Below are 26,399 nucleotides of genomic sequence, written 5' to 3' on the forward strand. Positions count from 1 at the left end.
TTCCACGACTAGTCATACAGGTTTATTTGTCCCATCTGTTTCCCTCATGTAAGCCTGGTCTTGCACAGTGTTTCTGACTCTGCTGGTGCTCTGCCTGTCCATCCTCATCTTAAATGGAAAGCAGAAGTCCTTGAAACATCTCTTGAAGTTTTCATCCAAAAAAGCATAAAGGATCGGATTGAGGCTGCTATTGGTGTAACCCAAAGCAATACAGAAATAGTAGCTGGATATAGCCGCAGTACTATGGGACACATCCCCTAAAGCTTCAACCAGCACAAAAATGTGAATAGGAGTCCAACAGATAATAAATACTGCCACAACCACAAGAACCAATCTGGTGATGCGGCGCAGGTTTCGATCTTTTTCTCGAGACCCCGAGAGAAGCCGTACGCTTTTAAGACGCAGGATCATCAGAGTATAGCAAACAATTATAATGAGAACTGGAATAACAAATGCAAAGACAAAGACGCAGATTTTCATGAAGATGTCCCACCACATGTAATCTCTGTCTGGAAATTGCAAGGAACACTCAGTGCTAGCAGTATCTAAGAATAAAAGAAACAACAAGAAGAAAATTCCGTTATTATTGCATGTTCTAAACAATCACATTGTCATAATATAAACTAGCAAAAGTTATTATCAGGTAATGTGGTACTAATAAATGGAGTTATTACATCATGCCAAGGAATGCTTTCAATTACAATTGAAACTGGTTTTACATGGCTGTCTCTAGAAATTACTTAGAGGGAGTTAGGCTTTTTAAAATGTATAACACTGTACAAACTTTGGTTCCCATAGGAGGAGATAAAAATGCAGAGGCACAAAAATAAAAATATATGAAGATGGGCTGAACAACTGTTTTCCTTTGAATCTCATTGGGATTTAAAGCCAGAATGAGTTCCATGTTAACGGAGTAGAAATCTCTTGGTTATCACTGAGCTATATATGTGTTTGCCTGTGGGAGGAGGCAGATTTTTGGCATCACGAATGGTGGGAGCTAAATGAGGTTTTTGATCATAGTAAGATTTTGCCAATATGTGAGAACTGTGTAATAATGTTTTCCCATGTGCCTTCTTCAGTGCAAACGAAATACGTGTAAGCGTTTGCTTTCAGAAAACGTATTTCCTGGCAACAGCTTCTTTTCAGTTAAATAGAGACAGAGATAATGTGTGCTTGTGCAGAGTCAAACATAATCTGCTCTTTCCACAAACCGTGTCAATGAAAATTCAGCCTATGTAGAGCCTGCAGAATCTGGCCTACTCCCTTTCTCCTTGTCTATACCAGGATTCAAAGTCACAGGCAGGCAAATTATTTGATGTCCTAGTAATATTCCATCTGACAGGAGACTGCTAAGGAATTAATTATTTTAGGTTTCACTTGCTGACCTTGTTGCAGCCTTCCAGTATATAAACTATATGGAAAAACAAGAAACAAGATAAATCGCAAAGCAAGAGAAGGGATAAATTTACAACCGCTATCAGCAGATGAACTCCCCTGTAGACACGTCAAGGTAACACAGGGATTTTTGCATTCTGAGTTGTAGTTTAGATTTTATCCTCTCAAGCACTGCATTATTCTTTAGGGTGTTTTCATTTTCCCTACCAAATTCATCATTCCTTTACAAATTATTATATACTGGCTTTTATTGAATCAGATTTAAAGATGGAAAGATTCAATATATTGTTGCACATCACATTTTCTTATGTGTCCAGCAGAACTAGTCAGAGAAAATTCCATCAAACCATAATTCTTTGATATCTGAATGCCTCACAAATCAAGCAGATAGAGAATTTGTTTTGAAAACTGGCAAGGGGGAAAATGTTATCATTATGATATCATATAGGCATTTTCATGGTTACACATCAGAAAACTGTTACTGGATCATATTGAATGCTAGAACATTCAGATTAAAAAGTTGAAATTAAAGTAAAACATTTTGAGTCTTTGTTATAAAGAATATAATGACTAATGGACAATTCTGAAGGCTGAAATGTGAAAAGACATATCTTTCAAGCCTGATGGAGAATGCTAAGCTGACAGCATAAGTACAATTTAACTCTTAGACCACTTGTCTAAATCTTTTGTGATCTATGTTTAAGGCACCTTGCTTTTATTCAGTTTTATTCTAGAAACATCAAAAACCATCTTCAAAGAAGTTTTCACATTGATTATTGCTGTAGCACATCATGGCCTAGCAGCAGCAATGAAGTTAGGATTCAGCCACAGCAGCCCCATTGGCACGGCTGCAGTCAGATGTGCCCTTTCGGGTAAACCTGGTGTGTGATCAGGGCTGACTGCTCCAGACCACATCCAGCTGGTCATCGAAACCCCCTCCCAGGGGAAGCTGCCTCTTCAGCTCTACTACCCTAATTTCATACACAATTAGTCTCTGGCCCAGATTTATCAAAATAATTAGGTTAGAATAACCAGTACTGTTTAAAACGTGTACGCTAGCCGAATCATCGTGACAAAGCCATGGGAAGGTATTCAAATGCAGTTACGCTGCTACGTGCGAGGGGACAGGAGCCTATGACACGAAGCTGGTGAACTGCTGGAGTTGTGCTGGAAGCATGAAACACTTCCAGCTGCAGCTGGAAAAACAAGTCTAACAACAGCCCAACCGTAATCTCACGTCAAAGAGCTAAAAATGCAGATAGGATTTCCAGGCATGGAAAAGGAAAGGCCAGAAATTAGTCCAAAATTTTCCAACAGGTAATTTTTGGTTAGAAATGATAATTCACCAGAATAAAGTATTTCACTGATGCATGCTAGTTCTGATCAAAAACAATTGAAAGCAAAAACAGGAAAAGAATAAAAAATGGTAATGTTTCATGTCCATTGTATCAGAATGGATCATGCTGATATTCCTTTTCATAGTAAATTTTTGTTTCAGTTGTTTCAATTTTGTATTGAAATATACTATAAATAATATGTACTTTATCAAGATAAAAAGTTTAGAATTGATTTTATATATAATAAATATTAAAATCAATGCCATAGCATTAAGATAACCTGTACTGTCAATACAGTTATATTAACATAATATTTAATAGGAACATATTCAAATATAAAATGTAGGCATAAATACACTCAAAAAGATGAAAAATGACAAAATCAGTATAATAGACTCAAATTCAAATGACTCAGTTGATCTCAATTTTTCTTTTCTGGAAATTTGTTTTGTGAGAAAATTCTCAAAAGTTGTCTTCTTCAGAGAAAAAAATCAAAATCATTATATTGCCCACAAAATGAAAAATGAAACATCAGTAGAATCTTGATTATCTCCTTGGAAACATGTTAGAACAATGTAAGAAAAATAACTGATTCACCTTCTTGTTTCTAGTTAATAAGTGAATTTGATGCATGTAAATTTTAAGGTGCCATTTTGAGATTTTTCAGTTCTAATTAAATTTGGAAGTCTTCTAGAAGAAAAATATATATAAAAGGTGAGACCTATAACTGATTTAATTAACTTTGATTAAATATCACAAACAGTTTAGCAAAATGAAATTCATTAACAGTAATCAGCATGTATTTAATTCTAAACCATAGTTTACTTTTAATACTCAAGAAACTGAAGATAAACTATGATAGTTATTTGTTTTGGCTAAAAATTGTCATGTAGCTAGAATCCTTTGATTCAGAACAATGGAATTTGACTGTATCTGAGAGGGCAATGTGGAACTCAAATTTGATGCATAACAAAGGCAAAAATAAATTTTGCTTACAAAAAGTCACAAATACACATTCCAACACATATCAGTGAACTTCAGTACTGATAACTTTTCAAAATATTTTAAAATCTGGAGTAAATATGGGCATGCTTGCTATGCTATAATACGATTTGTAAGTGACAAGATACTTTAGAATTTCAAATAATCACATACAAAATTAATTATTGCTTTAGATCTCACTGCTGTTTACTTTCTATGCAAAATCTTTTAAAAAATTCAATAATATTCATGTGTTTCGCTTGATATATATAATACAATGAAATGCATGGAAGCCCAGTTTACAACCAGCTAACCATCAAAGACTTTTGGAAAAGATGCACAATAGCCTAACCTTTTCCAGCAACTTGGGAAGAGAATAAAATCCAATTTATGTTTTATTCTTACGGCCTGAAAATATGTAGAATTAAGATCAGTGTCACAAAGTGAGCACTTAAGATTTCATGATGACCTTTCTTACTCAGGAAGGAAGGTAGCTATTTCAACGAGATTAATATATTTAGAGAAAAATACTGAATTTTAGTTAGTATTTTAGTATAAATAGATTTTAAAATGTGTTTGATAAGGCACCATCTAAAATTAATTTTAATTCTGACACAGGGAATATATTTCTGACAGACATTATTAATTACCTCCACTTTTAAGTGTCCACGCTCTTCCATACTGAACTAGAGCCTTAATACTGTCACTGGGAATAGTAATAGTACCTCTCCCTTTCTCTCTCTCTCTCTCTCTCTCTCTTTTTTTTTTTTTTTTTTTTAAGTGAATGAACCTTTAGCAAGAAAAACTCCATTAAGGCCAGAGAGGGAAAATTACACAGGTGTGAAATTTGCATTGCAGGGGAATCATATCAGAAAACATACCGCTGGGAACAATCCCATACTGTGAGAACAAAAGGCACTAACTGAGCATAAGGTGGAAGTTTCAGATATGGACACTTCCTGTCTGATGTTCAGCTGATGTCCAAATGTGAATCCCATAGAGACCCTGTAGTATATAAGCAGCAAATATTTTCACCAACAAAAATTAAAATTTCAGTCCTGAGCTCCAGCTGTCAGGCCAAGGCAGTATCCTTGCTACAGCCCCTGTACCATTTATCAGATCAATTCATGAACACACTAGATGAGATAATTGGCAATAAATGCTCAAGAGAGACCTTAGACCAGACAAGCAGGGCTGAATAGTAGGGACTGAGGAGCATTTGCCCATAATTTCAGAACTCATTTTGCCCAGCTGAGATGTGTATTACTAGTCTCTGCTTTGGGGGGGCGGGGGGGGAAGGCTCCTGCCACATGGCATGAGAAACTTTACTCTCTTCTGGCCTCAGAGCAGCCCCCTATTCTAAATGTGATGGTTATATTGACAGGAATATTCTGCTAGTTAAGCATGTTCCAAACAGAACACCTGACTCAGCCAATGTTTCAGAGCCTTGACGATTTCATACGTACAAGTCGGACAATTATTCTCCCCAAATAAAGATGCCTAAAAGTGAATTCTTCCTGAGCCAGACATTGTTTTATAGAGCCTGTCAAAACTTTACTGATGAGAAGAGTTAGGTGCCACAAAACAGGACACTTGATCTTCTGCAGGGCTGGAAGAAGGAGGACTCTCCTGGCACTTACCTGTCAGAAGACCAAGACCAAGAACAAAATCTATACATCTTGAACAGCAACCAAACCAATCAACCCTTCAGCGGCTGTTAATGTACATTGATGTTTTGTTTGCATTGATCTATGTCAAACAGTTTAATACTGGACATCTGTTTCACTGCCGGATAAAAATGTCCCATAAAGTTTACCATTTCTCTTGGAAGAAGTGAAACATTTCTACTAGAAAAGATTGTCAATATAGGAAATTATTAATCTTTCTTCAAAAGATTATTTACATTTCAAACAACACTACCACCAAAATAAATATGCATGACTTCTTGTATTTTATAGAGCTATCAGTAACAGGATAAGCTCAACACAAGGACATCATTAGAGGCCTCAAGCCTTTTGAAAACACAGAACTGTTCCTGCACTGTGGGTGTCATGCCTAAGGGTATAAAGTATACATGCGTGAGAAAGCTTCTGCCCTTTGCTTCTCAAGAAGGATTTCAAAATAAGTTCAACACCCTAGATGACCAGTTTTGGTAATGAAACATTAGTTAGAGGGACTAAATCTGCAGTCCTTTACGGATTGGAAATTTCAAGTCTACAGGTGCTCTGCATTCAGAGCTCATTGACTTTGCATTCTTGTACTTGCTTCTCTGCCGCACTCTATATTCCCAATCGCCCTGCTGGTTTTATTCTCAACCTTTCCAAGTCTTCATGTACATCCCCATTCCTTTCTATACCAGAATTTCTGATGCCATCTTTTTTAAGGCATTTAGCTCAATTCTCTCCTTCTAGCTATTAACATCTTTCCTTCCTTCACCACACCTTTAAATTCTGTGGATTGACTGTTTATAATCAGCTCTCAGGTTTTAATACTAATGATGATTTTAATACTAATACTAATGACAGGCAAGCTAGTTTCTGTTCTTGGAACTTCATCAAAACTACTCTCACAAAACCTATAAAAAGCACCTTCAATCCACATTTCAAGTTTCATCCTAAGCTGATCTTTGATCTCTCCACAGTGTTCAAATCCTTGATTACTCTCCCCTGCTGTCCACTCTTAGTTTTTGATGGTCTCATCCTTGCAAGGACAATATTTCAAAGTGCATTTTGTTCTTTTAGTTGGCAACGGCAGCTGAGCTTAAATTATTTATATCTCATACTCAGATGTTCCAAAATATATTTCAAAATATCAGAAATTTAGACATTTTTAACCAAGGAATGTGGATGATCTTTTATGTGCAATATGACAGCATGCATAAATTATTGAAATATGACTCAATCCAGTTTAGTCAATATTCCAAGCTACATTTTATGTCATTTGAGAAACAAAAAAGCTCGGGTCTGAATGCTCACACTCACCTTCTCTGACTTTGGTTCCTCCAAGAACTATGGCAGATATGCCAACAGATGAGGACAATAGCCAGATACAGATGTTAATTATCTTTGCTTTGAGAGGAGTACGGAAGTCCAGAGCCTTCACAGGGTGACACACAGCAATGTATCGATCAACACTCATCATAGTCAGTGTGAATATGCTGGTAAACATGTTATAATAGTCAATTGAAATAACTATTTTACAGAGCACATCCCCAAACGGCCAAGAGTTCATCAGGTACTCAGTGCTTTGGAAAGGCATAGTAGTGGTAACTAGTGCATCTGCCAAAGCCAGATTGAAAATGTAGATGTTGGTTGCTGTCTTCATCTTTGTATACCTGAAAAACAAAAAATAAGACTTTACTATATCAAAATATTGTTATATCAGCACATTCAAATATGTAATAATTTGTCAGGGAACCTTTGTCATAGTTAGTTTTTTACTATCATTTCCAATTTGTACAGAAGGACACACACATTCAGGTCCGTTGGGATGATAGTAAATGCATTTCATTCAGTCCCTCAGCAACTGCATTATCAATTAGAACTGTTCGCCGTAGGCAAAAACAGATATATGAATGAATTTAATCCAGCTTATTCAAATACTGGTTTCAATTCCATCTTCTCAAATCAATATAAAAACAAATACCATTGCTTACATTTGGAAGTGACAAAAATGAACTTCCTTTACTTATAGCTAACTATTGATGATTACCAGCTTTGCAGGGGGGGGAGGTTTGTGAAGGTAATAGGCATCCCATTCTCTGGTAAGAATCCATGTTAACCATTATGTCTGATGGGCCAGACTCTGTCCTATAGGGTAGTTTTTCTCACTTGAATTCAGTGCAACAATGCCAGCCTATATGAGTTTTAGTAACTTCCCTTCTTTACTCCTAACATGGTTTAACATGATTTAACATGGATAAAACAAGGTTTAAGTAGGAAATCACAGTGGAAAAAAAAGATCATAGCAATAATTTCTCTGTATCCTTTAATTTCATTAAAATGAAATACTTAACTGGTAAGAACCTTAACCTACACAGAACAGTGTAGCCACAATGATAATCTAACTACTGGGGCAATAGACTGTGTTCGAGGATGCGGAGAACTGCTTCTGACTCTGCTATGGATGCAAAGCGTGAAGGAGAGCCTGTGTCTTTTTCCTGTTATTAATATAGGGACATACTCAACACTCCATTCTGAAATGCTTCCTTTTCCTTTTTCTTAAGCAGTTACTGTTTCTCACTGGTATTAGTTTATTATGAGATTCGGTGACAGATTTTCCTTGCTCAAAACTGTTTCACCTGCATTGAATGTGTGCTCTAACTAAAAGGTGCACACGCGAAGCACACAGAAACATGTCTAGCCAGATTTTGCTACACATCATTAAGTAATTTACACATGGAAATATAAGACTTGGCCAGTCCAGCTAATGAACATTATACAGTGTAATATGCCTACTTGCCTTTAAATGTGTAACATCAAAAACAATTGCAAAAAATCTTCAGCAGTGTTTCAGAGTACTGACAAATAAGCCTGCCAGGTAAGTTAGCTTTTAATTAAAATATGAACAAAAATGCCATTTTATGACCAACATAAAGCCTTAAATAAAACCATCAGTTTTTCTAAATCACTCAGATTACAACTTGTCGAGAAAATGAAACCAAATGTTCATTCAAAGCATAGAAAAGAGAACTGCAAGGGAAAAGAACGTAAACTCTTCTCACTCAGATGCCAACAAGTTATACCCTATCCCTCTACCACCTGCTGCAAATGGCTGTAAAGATTCCTGATATTTGCTTCCCGGGAACGTGTTGTCTGCTGCCTGATGTATAGCCCAAATCCAGGTTTATATCTTGAATAAAGTTACAGCAAGTGATGCATTAGGGATATCTGGTCAAAGAGAACCAGAAGAAAGCAGCAACAAAAGCTTTACACACACTGCATGACCCCCATGGTTCAGTCTCCCTCTGCCCCAGTTTGAACTCCTCCAAGATCAGGGGCAGAGCAGAGGTGAGAGCACATGTGCCAGTTGGAGCTGGGCATCCCTAGCTCTTCCAGATCAATGTCCCAAACAGGCCTTCCATCAAATAAGGTGGTCTGTACTGTAGTTCACTTTGTAGCCTGTAAGACACTGTTGAAACACAAAAGCAAGAGTATAAAGCTAGGACAAAGAAATATAAGACATATTAACAGACTAGGAATTTTCCTCCTGGAAAAGAAAGCAGCTCTGAATGCAACTCAGCTGTCAGACTGAACAAAAACTCACTAAGAGTTCAGACTGCAAATCTGTGCTAAAATGGACTAATTTTCATTAAATGTCTGAAACAGGAGATGTAGAAAGGCAGTTTTACTTCTACGGATGGCACTGATGAAATTTGGAATTATTGTCTTGTTCACAGTGCAAAAAAAATACCCACCACGAATATGAAAAGTTGGAAAGCACACATAAAAGTCACAAAAATAACTGGAAGGACTGGAGAAAAATCTTACTGTGAGTAGCTTAAAAAGCTCAATACATTTAGTTTATCAAAAAAAAACCCACTGAGAGATGACCTGATTACAGTGTCTAAAGACCTTTACAGGGAGAAAATAGCAGGTGCTGAAGAGCTCTTTCAGACTGCAGAGAAAAGCATTAAAAGGACCAATTCGTAAAAGTCAAAGCTAGACAAACTCAGCTTAGAAACAATGATGGATTTTTCCTAACAACTAGGATGATTATTATTTGGAACTAATTACACAGGAATGGAGTAATTTTTCCATCTTTTGATGCCTTCAAATCAATGTCTGATGCTTCGCAAAAAGTTATGCTTTAGTCAAATACAAGTTACAAGGCTCAGTGCAGAAATATTTAAATGAAATGAAATGTGATAAACAAAAGTCAAATAACTAATAGTTCTTCTGAATCATTACTTCTGTTTATCTTTAATAACTTTCCCAAAGGTTTGAATAAGGACAGTTTGCTGTTGCCTATACAAGAATTTCTTTTATCTTTCTCCTTTAAATGAAAATTAGAAAATTACAATGAAAATAACTCCTATATACTCCTATATATAACATATACTCCAGTAATTAGAGAATTGTACCAGATTTGACAAATGAACTAATTGAAAGCCTTCATATCTGGCACTTCTTGTGCCTTGCAACCTTAATTCAATTCATTTTTTTGTGCAACACTGTGACATAGTTTAATTATGTGATCATATACTATATTTTCCCCATACCCCCTTTCCCTCCCCTTTCAGTGGTAGAATAGGAAAGACCCTCTGTAAAACAGAATTAATCTTTCAGGCAACTTCAAGATTCAAGTTTTTGAAGCTGGAACATCAATCATGTTCTCTGAGCATATACATACTGTATATGATATTATACATTTAAAGTGAGCAGTTTTGATTTGTTGGACTAAACAACACACACACATATAAGAAAATTGATTCTCCTCACTACATTGCTCCAACAGGAAGGGTGTTTCATCATTCACAGGTAAAAGCAACATAGATTCATCCAATCATCATCATTTAGACAACTTTCAGTGCAACTGAATCAAAGCTGTATATGGGAGAGAACACATAATAGGAAAAACCTGCACAGTGTGCCATTCCACCAATAAAGCTCTTTGAAAAGCTTTAGTTTTTTTCCAGTGACATGTGCACCTAACAACCTCATCTTTGATAACCGTACCAGCTGTGCACCTAACGCTTCCCCACAACTCACCAGCCTGGCCTTCCCACAACTAAGTGGTTGGGCCCAAAACCATATGGAGAGAGCAAATCTACCCAGGTTCACAAACCACAGCCAGATGCGTCTTTGCCCCCATTCACTCCAGGCCAGAATAGGCACCTGTTAAACAGGTTCCAATCCCTTCTCTGCCAGACTTTGAACACATATGAAGGAGACCAGGGCTCTAATCTCTGCTCCAATAAATACTTAATTACATTTAGGCAATCAGTTCTCCCTGCCCACAGAGGGGTCATGGGTGCCTTGCTCAGTGATGAAGGTCTCACTAGTCAAACACTGCAATGCTAAGTCCAAATATATTTTACTGATGTAACTTTAAATTCTGCTTACCTCACATTAGCACTGCAAAGTGCTTAATTACAATTATTCTCACTTGAAAGCAATGGCCTCCATGTAAATGAGATGTTGGCCTTTAAGGTTGTTAGGCAATATGGATTAAATCATACAGTCATTTAGAAGTTCATAAGTTCAGAAATGCCTTTGAGAATCTGGATTCAGTCATCCAAACTCCTTTTGAATTGTTTAAATTAAGTATCTAAAATTACTAAATGCCTAGATGATTCTGAAGATTTGCACTTACAGGATTAATCAAAAGTCCAGTTAAGTTAATAGAATTAACTTATTAGTTAATTAAATTAATTGTTAATAGAATGGCTGCTGTTGGTGTCAGACACTTTGAAGTGGAGCCTGATAGAGTCTTAACTCTAACAGAAGATGAGAGATTTGACTTGCTGCTTTTCTACAACTTCATTCTATGGCACTAAAATATAGGAGGCAGTATTGTGTATGGTTTGGGGTTTCCCGCCTCCCTTGGTTCACCCAAATCTGCACTTAAACAAGGTGAAAATTTTGATGGAGTAAGGGAAACATGTTTTCCTTTGCAAAATTAAAATTATTGTTTAAATAGCTGAATTTCATTTAAGGGGAAAATACTACTACCTGCTTCAATGAGTCTAGCAGAGTAGATACGGGAAACCTGAGCATAACCGCAGTAGACATGACACAGTGGTAATTAATGACAAGCATCTTCCTAGCATCTTTGAGATAAAAATTTCAGAAATCATTAAAATATTTATTAGCCGTTGCTCTATAAATTGTTCACTGAAAATTATGTGTCTAGAAAATGGTTTGCTAAATGCAATTGCTGTTAAATGCACATAACAAGGTGACAGCTTTTCTGATACTATAGATAAATGGAAGGTCCCTCTTTTAAATCAGATGCTAGAATCTAATTTCAACAGGCAAAGTAACTTCTGATGACTTAAGCGAGTTGGTGGATCTTGAGACTACTTGCTAAGCTGTAAGGACTCAAGCCTCTGTGGGATGTAAATAACTGGAAGATATATGGAAACCCAGCAGAAAAATAGAGTCAAGATGAAAATGAAATCTTTGGTTTGGATGTATTTTTGGATGGATATATGATGATGATTTTTAAGGAGCAAGGTTAAATTGTTGTCTACTTACATACCAAAAGCAAAATTCTCAAAACTATCACAATTCAGCCTAACTTCTGTTTTCAAAAGTGAATTCTCCAAGACTGACTTAGACTGACCTTTAGACAACTTCCACAAGTCTTCACTTCACTTATCATTACTGTACTTTTCTTTCTGGAGCAGGACTTACTTTACACATCATTTTAAGACAGTAAATAGGAAGAAATCACACTTCCATCATGTCAATGAAATTTTGGTTATAGAAGAAAGAAGCATGCTATTAAGAAACTGATGTACTTTCAGAAAAAATCAAAATGCCCCAAAAGCTAAATCTGCTAGTAGATCCTCTTAAAATCTCAGGCAGAGGAAAGGAATGTAATTAAAAAGTACAGCGTAGCATTAATAAAGCTAATAAAAGCTGAGAAAGCTCTTTTTTTTTTAATTTAATAGGCTGAAATGTTCCATGAAGTATAAAATCTGAGATGAGAAGATGTTTTTAGCAAGTCTAACAAACATACTACAACAGTGTTCTCCAGTAGTGGTAGCATAGCTAAAGTACAAAAGCGTGAAATACAACAAGGTATAACAAATACATATTTTTTGGCAGATACCTGAGTCATTGAATGAAAATGAAGGCTAAAGCACATACAAAAGCAAATTGAAAAAACACCTATCACCAAGATGTAGGCTCTATTCCACTAGGTTTCTCTGAATGAGGATCAAGCAACTGAAAAGTTTAGTCAGGGAAACTCCAAATCTCAAGATTATGTTCGGGGTACACTCAATACCATACTGCGTCACAACATTAAAAAAAAAAGATAACAATCTATTCCGAAAACACATCAACTTAATATGATGGCTGTGCTATCTTTTGGATCTAAAAATTCAATATAAAAGGTTTATGCCAATATGAAACGAAGACTGAGGTTATGTAAAGAATGTAAAAATAAATATGCTGCAGTCTCCAGGTTCACATTGGGTTATATGTTATTATCACATTTTGAATAACAGCCAGAATTTAACACTGGAAAGGACCTCAAAAAACGCTTTAAAGAAAGACATACATTGTCAGTGCACACATTTAAATGTTGCCTGTTTTTAACTTCAAAGTTATTGGGAGCTTACAAAAGTTGTATTTGTTGCCTATAAGATATTATCCTAAATTAGACTTCTGTGTAATAATAAGCACCTGTAGGTACCTATTTTTAAGTGGCTTAATGAAGAAAATCACCAGCTTCTGAATTCAGGGAAGAGAAGATTCAAGAAGATTCATACATATATCCTGGTTATTAAATAAAGAAAAATTCACGCTACTTCAACAAGAATGACCTTTTTTTCCTTCTTCTAAGATAAAGATTTTTAATATTTTTGTCTGAGATTAAGAGCTCCTTTTTGAACAAAATATGCTTAATTTTATAAGAACCAATGGTGTGAAATTTCACAGGATCACAGAATCACTGAGGATGGAAGGGACCTCAGGAGATTATCTAGTCCAACCCCCCTGCTCAAGCAGGGTCATCTACAGCACATTGTACAGGATCGCGTCCAGATTGCTTTTGAATATCTCCAATGACTCCACAACCTCTCTGGGCAACCTGTGCCAGTGCTCTGTCACCCTCACAGTAAAGAAGTTTTTCTTCATGTTCAGACAGAACTTCCTGTGTTTCAGTTTGTGCCCATTGCCTCTCATCCCATTGCTGGGCACCACTGAAAAGAGTCTGGCCCCATCCTCTTGACACCCCACATTTAGATATTTGTATACACTGATAAGAGCCCCCTGCAGCCTTCTCTTCTCCAGGCTAAACAGGCCCAGCTCTCTCAGCCTTTCCTCATAAGAGAGATGCTCCAGTCCCCTAATCATCTTTGTAGCCCTTCGCTGGACTTGCTCCAGTAGTGCCACATCCCTTTTGTACTGGGGAGCCCAGAACTGGACACAGCACTCCAGATGTGGCCTCACCAGGGCTGAGTAGAGGGGGAGAATCACCTCCCTCGACCTGCTGGCAACACTCTTCCTGATGCACCCCAGGATACCATTGGCCTTCTTGGCCACAAGGCCACATTGCTGCCTCATGCTTAACTTGGTGTCCACCAGCACTCCCAGGTCCTTCTCTGCAGAGCTGCTTTCCAGCAGGTCAACACCCAACCTGTACTGGTGCATGGGGTTATTCCTCCCCAGGTGCAGGACCCTGCACTTCCCTTTGTTGAACCTCATGAGGTTCCTCTCTGCCCACCTCTCCAGCCTGTCCAGGTCTCTCTGAATGGCAGCACAGCCCTCTGGTGTATCAGCCACTCCTCCCAGTTTTGTATCGTCGGCAAACTTGCTGAGGGTGCACTCTGTCCCTTCCTCCAGGTCACAGATGAAGAAGTTGAACAAGACTGGACCCAGTACTGACCCCCAGGGGACACCGCTAGCTACAGGCCTCCAACTAGACTCTGCGCCACTGATCACAACTCTCTGAGCTCTGCCATTCAGCCAGTTCTCAATCCACCTCACTGTCCACTCATCTAGCCCACACTTCCTGAGCTTACCTATGAGGATGTTATGGGAGACAGTGTCAAAAGCCTTGCTGAAGTCAAGGTAGACAACATCCACTGCTCTCCTTTCATCTACCCAGCCAGTCATTCCATCATAGAAGGCTATCAGATTGGTTAAGCATGATTTCCCCTTGGTGAAGCCATGCTGACTACTCCTGATCACCTTCTTTTCCTCCACATGCTTGGAGATGGCCTCCAGGATGAGCTGCTCCATCACCTTTCCAGGGATGGCGGTGAGGCTGACTGGCCTGTAGTTCCCTGGATCCTCCTTCTTGCCCTTTTTTGAAGATTGGGGTGACATTTTCTTTCTTCCAGTCCTCAGGCACCTCTCCTGTTCTCCATGACCTTTCAAAGATGATGGAGAGTGGCCTAGCAGTGACGTCCGCCAGGTCCCTCAGCACTTGTGGGTGCATCCCATCAGGGCCCATGGACTTGTAGGAGTCAGGTTTTCTTAAATGATCTCTAACCCAATCCTCCTCCACCAAGGGAAAGTCTTCCTTTCTCCAGACTTTCTCTCTTGTCTCCCGGATCTGGGATTCCTGAGGGCTGGCCTGAGCAGTAAAGACTGAAGCAAAGAAGGCATTCAGTAACTCTGCCTTCTCGGTATCCTTCGTCACCAGGGGCCATGCCCCATTCAGTAGCAGGCCCACATTCCCCCTAGTCTTCCTTTTGCTACTGATGTATTTGAAGAAGCCCTTCTTGTTGTCTTTGACATCCCTTGCCAGATTGAACTCCGCATGGGCCTTGACCTTCCTAGTCCCACCCCTGCATATTTGGACAACGTCCCTATATTCCTCCCAAGCGGTCTGCCCCTGTTTCCACCTTCTGTAAACCTCCTGCTTCTGTTTCAGATTTGCCAGGAGCTCCTTGTTCATCTATGCAGGTCGCCTGCCTCCTTTGCTCAACTTCTTGCTCATTGGGATGCACCGTTCTTGAGCTTGGAGGAAGTGATCTTTGATTATTAACTCTTGGACTCCTCTTCCTTATAGGGCTCTATCCCATAGGATTTTTCCAAGAAGGTCTCTGAAGAGGCCAAAGTTAGCTCTTCTGAAGTCCAGGGTTGTGATCCTACTTATTGCCCTGCTCCCTCCTCACAGGAACCTGAACTCCACCATCTCATGGTCACTGCAGCCAAGGCTGCCTCCAACCTGCACATCTCCAACCAGCCCTTCCTTGTTTGTTAGTACAAGGTCCAGCAGTGCACCTCTCCTAGTTGGCCCATCCATCACCTGTGTCAGAAAGTTATCATCAGTGCTCTCCCGGAACCTCCGGGATTGCTTGTGCCTTGCTGTGTTGTTCCTCCAGCAGATATCAGGGTGGTTGAAGTCCCCCATGAGAACCAGGGCCTGTGATCACGAGGCTACTTCCAGACCTCTGCAGAAGGCCTCATTTACTTCCTCTTCCTGATCAGGTGGCCTGTAGCAAACACCCACAACAGTGTTACCCATGTTAGCCTGCCCTTTAATCCTTACCCATAAACTCTCCACCCGCTCTTTGTCCACTCCTAGGCAGAGCTTGATACACTCCAGTTGCTCTGTTACATAAAGAGCAACTGCCCCGACTCGCCTTCCTGGCCTGTCCTTCCCTAAGAGCCTGTAGCCATCCATGGCAGCATTCCAGTCATGCGAGCTATCCCACCATGTGTCTGTAATTGCAATGAGATCATAGCCCTGCAACCTCACAGAGATGTCTAATTCTTCGTGTTTATTTCCCATGCTGTGTGCATTTGTGTACAAGCACTTCAGAGAGCCATTCGAGCATGCAGATTTGCCAGGAGGAGTGAAAGAGGATTCCCCATAGTCTTGTCTTGTAGGTACTTCCTTAGCTGCATGCACTTGCTGGAGGTATCCCCACTTGAGCCCTGTTTTGCTGACTGCATGGTCTCTGTAAGTCTCTCCTTCCCCCATCTTTCCTAGTTTAAAGCCCTCCTTACCAGGTTGGCCAGCCTGTTGACAAAGACGCATGTGTCCCATTTAGTGAGGTGGATCCCATCTCCTCCAGTCAGTTCAAACAGGGTCCCATGGTCATAGAAACCAAAACCCTGTTGCCAACACCAGTGGCACAGCCAGCTGTTTACTTGGACTATCTGTCTGCTCCTCCTCCCATCCTTCCCTCTCACTGACAAGATCGAGTAAAAAATGACCTGGGCCTCCAGGCTCCTGATGACCATCCCCAGAGCTCTGAAATCCTGTTTAATACTTTCCAAGTTGCCCTTGGTATCATTGGTGCCCACGTGGAAGAGCAATAGGGGGTAATAGTCGGATGAGTGGACAAGCCTCGGCAGTCTGTCCATGACATCTCAGGTCTGAGCCCTCGGCAGGCAGCAAAACTCTCTAGAGAAGAGGTCAGGTCGGCAGAATGGGTGCCTCTGTCCTGCGTGGCCCAGGGTCCATCAGCTCAGTTGCTTCACTTAGAGCCATGCCCAGCTCCTCCTCAGCTTGGAAGGCACTAAACTTGTTCATCAACTGCAAGTCTTCAGGAGGAGCAAGAGCCTTTCTCCTCACACAAGAAGTGACCAGTTTCCAGCCTTCATCTTCTACACAGTAATGACTTACTGTTCCACATGGCACAGAGCCTGCCTGCACCTTCACTGCTGTGGGGGGTTGAGGTTCTTGAAGCTGTAGGGTCTCTGAGAATATCCTATCTATCTCTCGCTCATCTCCTCAGATGCTGTGCAGCATGCTTACTTCCTCCTGTTAACTCCTTTACCTGGTGACACAACTTGTCCACATCAGCACATCTTCTGCAGAAAAGTTGACTGTCAGCCCCAGCCTCACAGAGAGGTCCCAGGCACTCCCTGCAGCCTGAGACCACAGCTGCATCTGCTGCCAGAAGGTCTGTCTGGGTGGAAGCCTCTGATACAGATGACACAGCAACTCCAACAGCTACTGGGGAATGCGCACTGTGGCATGTCATAACCATATCTGAGGAAGCGTACACTACTATGACTGGAGACGGCGCCTTCTTGCACCCTTCTGCGGGAACTGCTGCGCAAACTGTGCTTCCATGATTTTGTTAGGGGAGCTCAAAGAAAACTCAAGGGTAGTGTGATATATCACATCTTAAACTGAAAAAATGAGAATGCAGAATTTTAAAAAATAGGTTGTCTATCCAAGAACAATATGTCTAATATTATTATTGGGGAGCCTAGACAATTAGCTTAGACTATGTTCCTGATTTTTTGATCTCTAATGGCAAGTAAGATGAATCTAGACCTTGTCAAGCAGCTGATTGTCTCTGTTGAGAAACTTTTTGCTGATACAGACCCTTTCAGGCAACCAGTCATGTTATGGAGAATTCCCATCATGTTACACAGCCTATTCTAATCCTCCTCATTCACCATGGGTCCATTCTCCTAATGAGTCCTGATTCTCTGTCTCTAGTAAAATTCACCTTTGCCATTGTTCTTATGTCCTGAAAGTTTTTTTTTTTTTTGAAGGACATTATGAGACCCCTTAGCTGAGCAAAATGCTTCCTGTGTGCTTGTGTGAAAAGCAGTTTTCTATGCCATGAAACAGAAATTGCCTGGCAAAGAGAACAGATCTCATTGTTCAAGGAAACAGAGGTAGCAGCTCCAGCAGAAGGCTTTCAGGGTCTTACTTTCCTTCTTTTTTTTTTCTTTTATTTGGAAGGGGAAAGGTTCTGAATGCAATAGGTATGTATACAGATATTGGTTGGAAGCAACAAATATTATTGAACATTTTTCCCACCTGGATGTTTTCATTTTAAATAATTTCTCAACACTGAAAATAGCAAACTACCTAGAACTAATTTTCACTTTCCTAGAGATGAGAAGCTGAATCTAATAAGATCTGAACCCTGTGGCTCCAGGAGGAATAAAATTTTCAGAGATGATATGCAGGCTAGCAGGCAAACTTCCCAACAGGACCATAAAAATTCTCTGTTTATATCCTTTTTACATTTTGCAGTATGCCAGCATTGCTCAAAGACTCCTCTTTCCTTGTTCTCATTCCATCTTTACACAGTCCTTCCCCCAAAGCTAATTCAGTTTGTGCACTCATGCCTGTCAGTAGACAAAATGACATTCATGCTGCCATTTTCTCATGCCTTTCAAACTTCACAAATGAAAATAACAGTAAACAAAGCACCAAGTCTTCCTTGAGGAGAAGAGCACAGGCTCCACACTTTGGAAGAAATATCTGATTCTTACAGATGAGAGGGTCAAAACAGAGACATGAAGTAAACTTCCTAGAAGTGGAGTTTTTTCCAGATATTTTTTTTTTGGAAAGCAATGTGTAACTGAAAGCAAAACTCTCCTTAGGAACTCATCTGTTTCAATGAATTTCACTCAAGAGAAATTAATCACAGTTTGAATAGAGGGTAGAAGTAGCAAGCCAATAAGTTCATCGTGCCTTACTCTTGGTGCATCATAGGCTGTTCAAAGTCACTGAGATAAGATTTTTTTGCCAAAATACCCTTTCAGCAAATTCAAAATACTCTGTTGAAAAAATCAAAATGAAGGGTCCCAACCTCTTCACCCTCCATCCTACTCAACAGAAGGGCTAAGCTGGTCTGCCCCCTGCCTCCCAGCTGCACTCCCACTCCACGCTTTGGCTGAGTAACATGAAATTCCTCACCACTCTCTCTTCCAGCTGAGGACAGGAAAATATTTCAAGCTTTCTGCCTCTCCAGCAGCCAAATTGGAAAGTTCTTGTAGGTTTTCACTTTCTGTCAGTTCAAAAGGGCCTCCATAGTTTGTCTTGCTTCCAACCATTGATTCCAGTTACACCTTTCTCTGAAATAAATGAATACCTGGCTGCAATCCCAGCAGAAGTGTATGGATGGATATCAAGTTATTGTTCAGAAACTAAACAGATAAGCTATAGCCTCACCCTGATATTCTCTTTAATAAATATTCTTTTCAACCCTTTTATACACTCTCTGTATTTTTTCACTATCAGTCCTTCATATTATAGCATCATACTGGGAACTCATGTTGAATTTCTTGTCTGCTTATGAATCCCAGATCTCACTTAGTCATTGCCTACCAAGACACCTACAAGGTGTTAAATGTATAAAATCACTCAAATTTTGTTTAAATGAGCTGGGCTTGATAAACCACCAATACTGTTTTACAAATCTGTCCTCTTCCATGTTTCCCACTACCTTGGTCTTTGTGTTATCTATAAAAGCCATCAATAGCGATCTGTCTTCAAAGTCCTACAGAAATGGTGCCATGTTTGACCAAGACATGTAGAACTTACCAAATTATCTCCATTCACTGAGATGCTAATAGATGCTCTTTGAAATTCAATGAAGAATTACCTGTCAATCCATTTGATATCTCTGTGCTGATACAGTAATGTGTCAACTTTTTAATCAAGCCACCAATAGGTAAAAAGTCATAAACTCCCAAGTTCACTACAGCTACACATTTACTTTTAGCTGTTCACCCTGTGATTTTATAAAAGAATGAAGTCATACTGACTATGGGCAATAGAGAACAGGCAATTCAATTAGGTTGTCTCTTCTGGAAGTACATTTTTCTTTTCAGAAAAATATTATTTCCAAAAATAGTTTAATAAAATTAGAACAATAACTTAAAACAAATTAACATGTAATCTTTTGATGTTATCAAAAATCTAATATTAATTTAAAACAGTATATTGAATCAATTTTATTTTTGAATAATTTTTCTTTTAATATGTTCATCCTGGTTTGGAAAGAATGATGGAGAAGACTTAAAAGCAATCTGGAAAGGAGCTGATTTTAAATGACATTTCTTAATAGATTTTCCTGTTACATAAGATGCTCTTGGGTTCAATGAATATCAGAACAGAAATGTATTACTAGTTATAATTTTTCTTAAACATTAGACTAAGCAGAGAAATACAAGCTTTTTCTTTTCTGTTAGGAATGAATCTACATATCTGTGACACAGCTTCTTGTTAAAACTGTTTTCGAATGCAGAATATTATTCAGATCATTGCAAGCTTGAAAGATAAATTTAAAAGAAACAGGACTGGTTATTCAAGATCTTGATGATAGCAGTTGCTCTCCTCAATAAATCACTTCAGGCACAATGGAGGTAGGGTACATGGAGAAGGGGGATCTGGAATGGGTAAGAGAGCCACATGTCTGTAACACACCACTAGACTGGCGTCCGGGATTCTTTCAGATTCTGGGGTTAGTTGTACTGAACTCAAGAGATCATCATTTGTCAAGTGTGAGAATTTATTAGAGCTAAGAGGTTATAACAAAGCTAACAGTATAGCAAAGCTAGAAATATAACAGAACTGAAAATATATTTACATATCAGAGCTCTACAGTTCGATCACAGGTGCATGATACAATGACCACTCTCACCCTTTGTGGGCCACCCCTCCGGTATAGTTTTCCCTGGATTCTCAAGCAATGGGTGCACGTTACAGCTACCACTCTTGCCCCTTATGGGTCACCCCTGATCAGGGGCATCCCTGCTGATGGGTGGGTCTTCAAGTCCTCAAGCCAGCTGACTGTGGGTCAAAGTCCACAACAAACATACGTGGCTTACTGTCTTTTATACCTAGTCAGAACAATGCTAGTCCACAGCCATACAAAGGCTGCATGACTCTAGTCAATACCAGTGTGCACATCAGCAGGTCACCTTGTGCTCAGCCCAAACACTGCTCAGCAGGTAACAACGCGCCCATTAGCAGGTGGTTCTTTGAGGAATGGCTCCACAGCACCGAGATGTCCATGGCGTGGGTCTGCAGTGTCACTTCTCCTTTGTCTGGACTTGTCAGTCATGGGGTCATTAGAGGATGTGCCCCCAGGCTACAACAACCCCACAGTGTGATGGTACTGGCCTGATGCACCTGGGGTTCATTAACTCCTGGGGAGCACCCCAGAGCAAACCCCTCTTCTATGGGCTGCACCATCCAGAGTCCCATGCTTGCTTGTGTGGCACCTGTCAATGGCTCTCACAGGATTGTTACAGGAGTATGTTTATGCTTTTTACAAGAGTAAATCCATAGCTAAAACTGTAAGTCAGATTCCATTCTGAGGACTTTTCTCCAGATTCCATTTTCTGAGGACCCTCCAGCTATAAGTCAGAAGTAAGTTTTAGGGAAATAAAAGTCATGAGGGAGGAGGAAGAGAGGAAAAGGACTTTTCTGTTTCCAGGAATGAGTATTTCTATATAGTAGCTTCAGCCAACTATTTAACTTCCAGACGAATCTTCTAAGATTTCTGAGGTAAAACCAGTCTCAAAAAAAAGGGCTGGGGTTAAAATAGAGAAGCTGATCATGCCAAGACACAAAAAGCTATATAAATTTACTCAGGTGAGTTCAGACAATACCACCTGGTTTCTATGTACCCATTTCATCCCTCCCATTCTCCTCTATAGGGACTATACTGTGCTTCTCACATAGTATCTGAATTTCCCACCACTGCAGCAGGCAACATGATTTCCTATTACTGTCTTATATTTTCCCCAGGAAAAGACGCCACTGCAAGAGAGCACTACATTGCATGTGCATGGTGTGAGTGAGACACTGTCAGTCCATCCAGTTTGCTGTTGGTCTGACACTGGACCCCTTGGGCCTTTGTACACACCCCACACAGCTGATGCAAACACAGGGAGAATTACTGAAAATCATCCATACTGTGAGACCCAACTTTACACTGAGAAGAGTGCAGATTGCACTGTATATACAATGCACAGCTCTTTGTGCATACTAAAAATATCCATCCACAATGTGCTTTAAGAACCCCAAGTGCTTACAACAGCCCTGGTCTTGTTCTGTTAGGATTTTTAATGATTGCATTTTGCTTTTTAAATCTAACTGTTTTTGTGTGTTTAAAGACAGTGAATACCCATATCTCCATTTTAAACAAGAAGAAACTGAGCCACAGGACCATGAATCGACCTTCTCTGGTCAAGACAAAGTGCTGAAACCTGGTAGCAAAACCAAAAAAAGAATTCAGATCTCCCAAGGCATGTTTTAACAGGCCATGCTGCCACCACAGTACTAGACTACCGTTCCTCCTCTGACTTCAACACAAACCTCTGTTTGGGGGAGCTGGAATGGATGGTCACCAACATGAGGAAATTAGATACTTGAACAGTGGTGAAAAATGTCTCTACTACCCTGTTTCAGCTCTGATGTTTTCTCATTACAGAAATTTCTCAACAGTTTAAAGAGATATATTTCTCCCTCTCTCTCCCTCCAATCTATTAATGCATTTTCTCTCCCCTTGCCTTTAAAGTATAGGAAAGAGTATGTCTCTACCTCTATGTCTCAACCTACTCCTTTCTCTCTAGCACTGCCTCCCATACCTATAAGGTTTATTTTTTCCTTCACCTCTTTTCAATACTTTTCCTCTATTTTTTTTCCTGTTTCCATTTCTTCATTCACTGAAGTAGAAACCAGTTTCTCTTCTCCATCTTCCTTCTTTTCCCATCTCCGTAGTTGAGGACATCAAAAGGACATCCCTTTCACCATCAGCTCCTAGAAAGCATTCTTGTCACTTTCCCCAGTGACCTCTGTCATAGAAAACATGATAGAGATTTTATTTTCTATGGAGATGATCTTTTAGGAATGTTTGTATTTCTCTTGGCTCTCCCTTCCACTCCAGTTACTGAGAATAACAGTTCCCTAGACTGCAGACCACCTATCCCCACACTCTTTGACCTGCAATTTTCTCTTTATTTTTGTATTATCTTAAGTAAAAGTCTTCGTTAGTTCATTTTCCCCCTTCTCTATTCTTTGGTGCTTCTTTCCTAGAGTATAAAATCCTCTTTCATTCCTCCCTGCTATCTCAGGAGGGATACAACCTCTATGTGAGGGTTCTTTCCTTTTCCTCATCACTGCGGGGAGGAAAATTACACTTCCTCCATAGTCACATAGATACATGAACATATGCTCTCCAACAGGAGGCCTAGGAAAGAGCCAAGGTCTGTTGCCTAGCCCAGACCTCCAGTAAGGTGGGTGTTATAGTCACATAAGAAGGCAGTTATTTGGAAGAACTACATTCTCCTGACTAAATCATGTAATTACATGATTTGATTCCTAATCAAGACTGAAAAGTTGTATAGACATATCAAACTCAGATACTTTTTTGACAGGAGCTTGTAAATGTCATTGAGCTGCAATTCTCCTGTTATTTTTGTGTTTTTTTCTCTCTCAGCCATCCACAAAGGTAAGGCAGAAACACACCCCGCACACACCTGAAGGAGATTTCAGACACGCAGCCCTCTGCGCATAGGCTGCTGAGATGTTCTGCACCACACCAACTCACTGGTCTCCACGAGCTTCTTCAGCAGCCTTGCATAGAAGTAGAAAACAATCCCTGAGGGGGGTATTAAAGGAAGGCATAGGCTGAGGCCTGCCTACTCCACAGTTTTTGGCTGGATTTGAGCCTATTTCTGAGGAATCTCAAGACTATTCGGAGGCTCCTGAATCTTGACACTTGGCAACAGTTTCATCAAGAGTCTCAGGACATAAGGGATGTTGTTTATGTATGTCACCCAAAAGATGACTCAGTGTGCAACAGTATCAGATGTTATTTAAAAGAGAAATAGAAGAAGGAGCCAGGCCTGTGCTGCCTACCAGTCCAGTAAGTGTTAGGAAGAGAACGGTAGCTCTAGGATTCAGAGAAAAGAGAAATGGCAACAAGGGGGCTCACACAAATCCTCAGCATAAATGCTGGGTAAAGAAGAGCTGCAGTCTGTCCCCACCCTCCTTGAGATCTGTAGCAGCTGAAGGAAAAGCAGTGTGGAATGGTTAGGGGCTGTGACACCCCCTCTCTTGCCACTGTCTTTCACAAAATTCCCACAGAGCTTGGCTTTCCACACAGAAGGACATCATTGCAGTCTACATTTTTCAGTGGCTCATGAATACCCATCTCGAGATGCAGCCATGCAGAAAGTAGTTGTAAGGGAAACAGAGGAAGATGAGTGGTTAAGACAAAATTAGAAAAAGACAATTCCTGCATGAACATCTGGAATATTTTAAAAATATTTTTATAAAATAAAAACATTTGAATCTGCAGGTGTGTGTATACATACCACAGGCATATTCATGTAATGATTCTAGTAATGTTTAAAGCATTTGCCACAGAGAAATCCTAGGAGAGGGAGATACTGAAAAAGTTGTTTTGTAGTACTTATTTATTTATTTCTTTGATCACGTAATTAGGAGATAGACAAAGAGGAAACTACAGCAAAGACCTAAGGCAGGGACTGGTAGGAGAGGGAGTCATAGCTAGTTGGACCCTCACAAAAATAATCTTAGGATGGTAAAAGAAGGAGTGGAAAAAAGAAATACATAAAAACAGTGTAATCCATGAGAGAGAACTTTCAGAGCTCTGGCTAAGTCTGAATTTATTTCCACTGGCCAGGGGCAGTTAATTAGCACTACCATTTTTAGTGACAGATGGCTTAGAAAAACTCTGCCTTTGAAGCTGGGAAAAGAGTGTGTCAGTTGCGGCGTCTCTATTCTTGCAAAATATATACAAAAAGAAATGAAATCTCTACTCTGTATGATGGGTAAAGCAGCATGGAAGAGTATAAAAATTACAGCCTCACAAAGCCGGAGCAAACTTCCACATTGACCACAGGCATCTTTATTTATTGGACTGTTTTTTAAAGGGGATTTTATTTCCATTTTTCAAGGATTTTCACGTGGTTATAACTGATCTTTGGTAAAGCATGTAATCAATTACTACCCTGCTTCCAGTGTAGTTAACTTCCCCCTATATCAGGTCCGACAGGTTATTTCACCGTGCTGCAATTGTTTGACCCTTACCATGCATGCTTTACTCACAAGATACCTTTGAATACCTCCAGTTTCCTTTTTGTGTAAAGGATGGTTTCATTTAAGCAATGAATACTCCACAAAGTTATTTTCTCAGGGTTTTTTGCAAGTTTCATATAGAATGTGAAGCAAGAGTCCAAAAAGTTGAATTTCTCCTTCGCAGCTGCTGATCTGCACTATCTGCACTATCCAGAACATTTTTATAAATTGCAAATAGAAAGGACAAAAAGAGAGTGCAGACTAAAATATACAACCATACACAAGTGTAAGTGTAAGTACAAATATGATTTCACTAAGTAGTTTAATGTGAAAACTTAGTGCAGATACACTGCTTTCTTCCTGTTTCTTGAAAAACAACATGAAACAAAGACCCCTTTCAGCATCTACTTTGCTTTTATCAAGCAAACAGCAGCAACTGGAGTTTCTACCCACTAAACAGAGCAACAACATTCCTTGCTTTACATTGAGCATTTCCACATATTTTTATCACTTTCAGTTTTCCCACCTTGCTAAATGAGGAACTAGACAACAAGGCAGCAATATATCAGCGTCCACAAGAGTAGACACATAAACCATCCTGCTCTCTAGAGGACTTCTTGCAGGGAAAAGCTGCCTTGCAGAGGTTGTCTTCTTCCACTCCAGCTTTCCCTTGACAAGAGCAGTCTCTCATCCCTAGAGGGCACCCGATGAACATGGCTCCAAGGCACATAACACCTTTCCCACAGGCGGCAGGATTTATCACTTTTAACCTGCTTCTCCCTTCTGTTTCTAAGTGCACTTCCAGGCAAACTACTCTGAGTGATAACATTTGAGCTCATTCCAGTCAGTTTTTTCCAGTTCCTCATGTATGCACTCCCAGAAAGCTTCTTCAAGCCACAACTACTTCCCCTCCCCTCAACAAATTTTGGGACTGTCATGTGCATTTCTTTCAACTGGTGCTCCAAAACCAACCGTTTCCCCTTACCTTATGATGACAAACATGACCAGAGAGTTTCCCACCAAGCCAACAACGAAGACTACTGAGTAGACAGCAGTGATGATGATGGGGATGGCAGGGGAGATGCTGGTATGGTTGTGCTGGGCATCCCCAAAAGTCCCTGTGGCGTTGCTGTCATAGTCCACCCAGCCCAGGAGCCAGCTGCTGCTGGTGCTGGGAGGGCGACAGGGCCCTGGGGAGCAGGTGGAGCCTGGCTCCTCCCGGAAAATCTGCACCGGGGCGTCCAT

At 40.0% G+C, this 26,399-nt stretch overlaps 1 protein-coding gene across 1 annotated transcript; it reads right to left on the bottom strand.

Annotated features, from left to right (window-relative positions):
• Positions 1–12: 12 nt before the first annotated feature.
• Positions 13–26,399, bottom strand: OPRK1 (opioid receptor kappa 1). The gene is made up of 3 exons (XM_013954660.1): positions 26,140–26,399; positions 6,695–7,047; positions 13–545 (listed from the first exon to the last, which is right to left on the bottom strand). Exons 1-3 carry the CDS (start codon positions 26,397–26,399, stop codon positions 13–15), a joined length of 1,146 nt encoding a protein of 381 aa, XP_013810114.1.

The sequence above is a fragment of the Apteryx mantelli genome, chromosome 2 (assembly GCF_036417845.1).
Source record: "Apteryx mantelli isolate bAptMan1 chromosome 2, bAptMan1.hap1, whole genome shotgun sequence".
In the NCBI taxonomy this organism is placed as follows: Eukaryota; Metazoa; Chordata; class Aves; order Apterygiformes; family Apterygidae; genus Apteryx; species Apteryx mantelli.

Excerpts from the sequence above, each read along its gene's own strand:
- OPRK1 (XM_013954660.1), bottom strand. The coding sequence starts at position 26,399 with ATGGACGCCCCGGTGCAGATTTTCCGGGAGGAGCCAGGCTCCACCTGC. Across the intron at positions 7,048-26,139 it reads GTCATGTTTGTCATCATAAG|GTATACAAAGATGAAGACAG; the intron begins GTAAGGGGAAAC and ends TTTGTTTTTCAG. Across the intron at positions 546-6,694 it reads AGGAACCAAAGTCAGAGAAG|ATACTGCTAGCACTGAGTGT; the intron begins GTGAGTGTGAGC and ends TTTTATTCTTAG.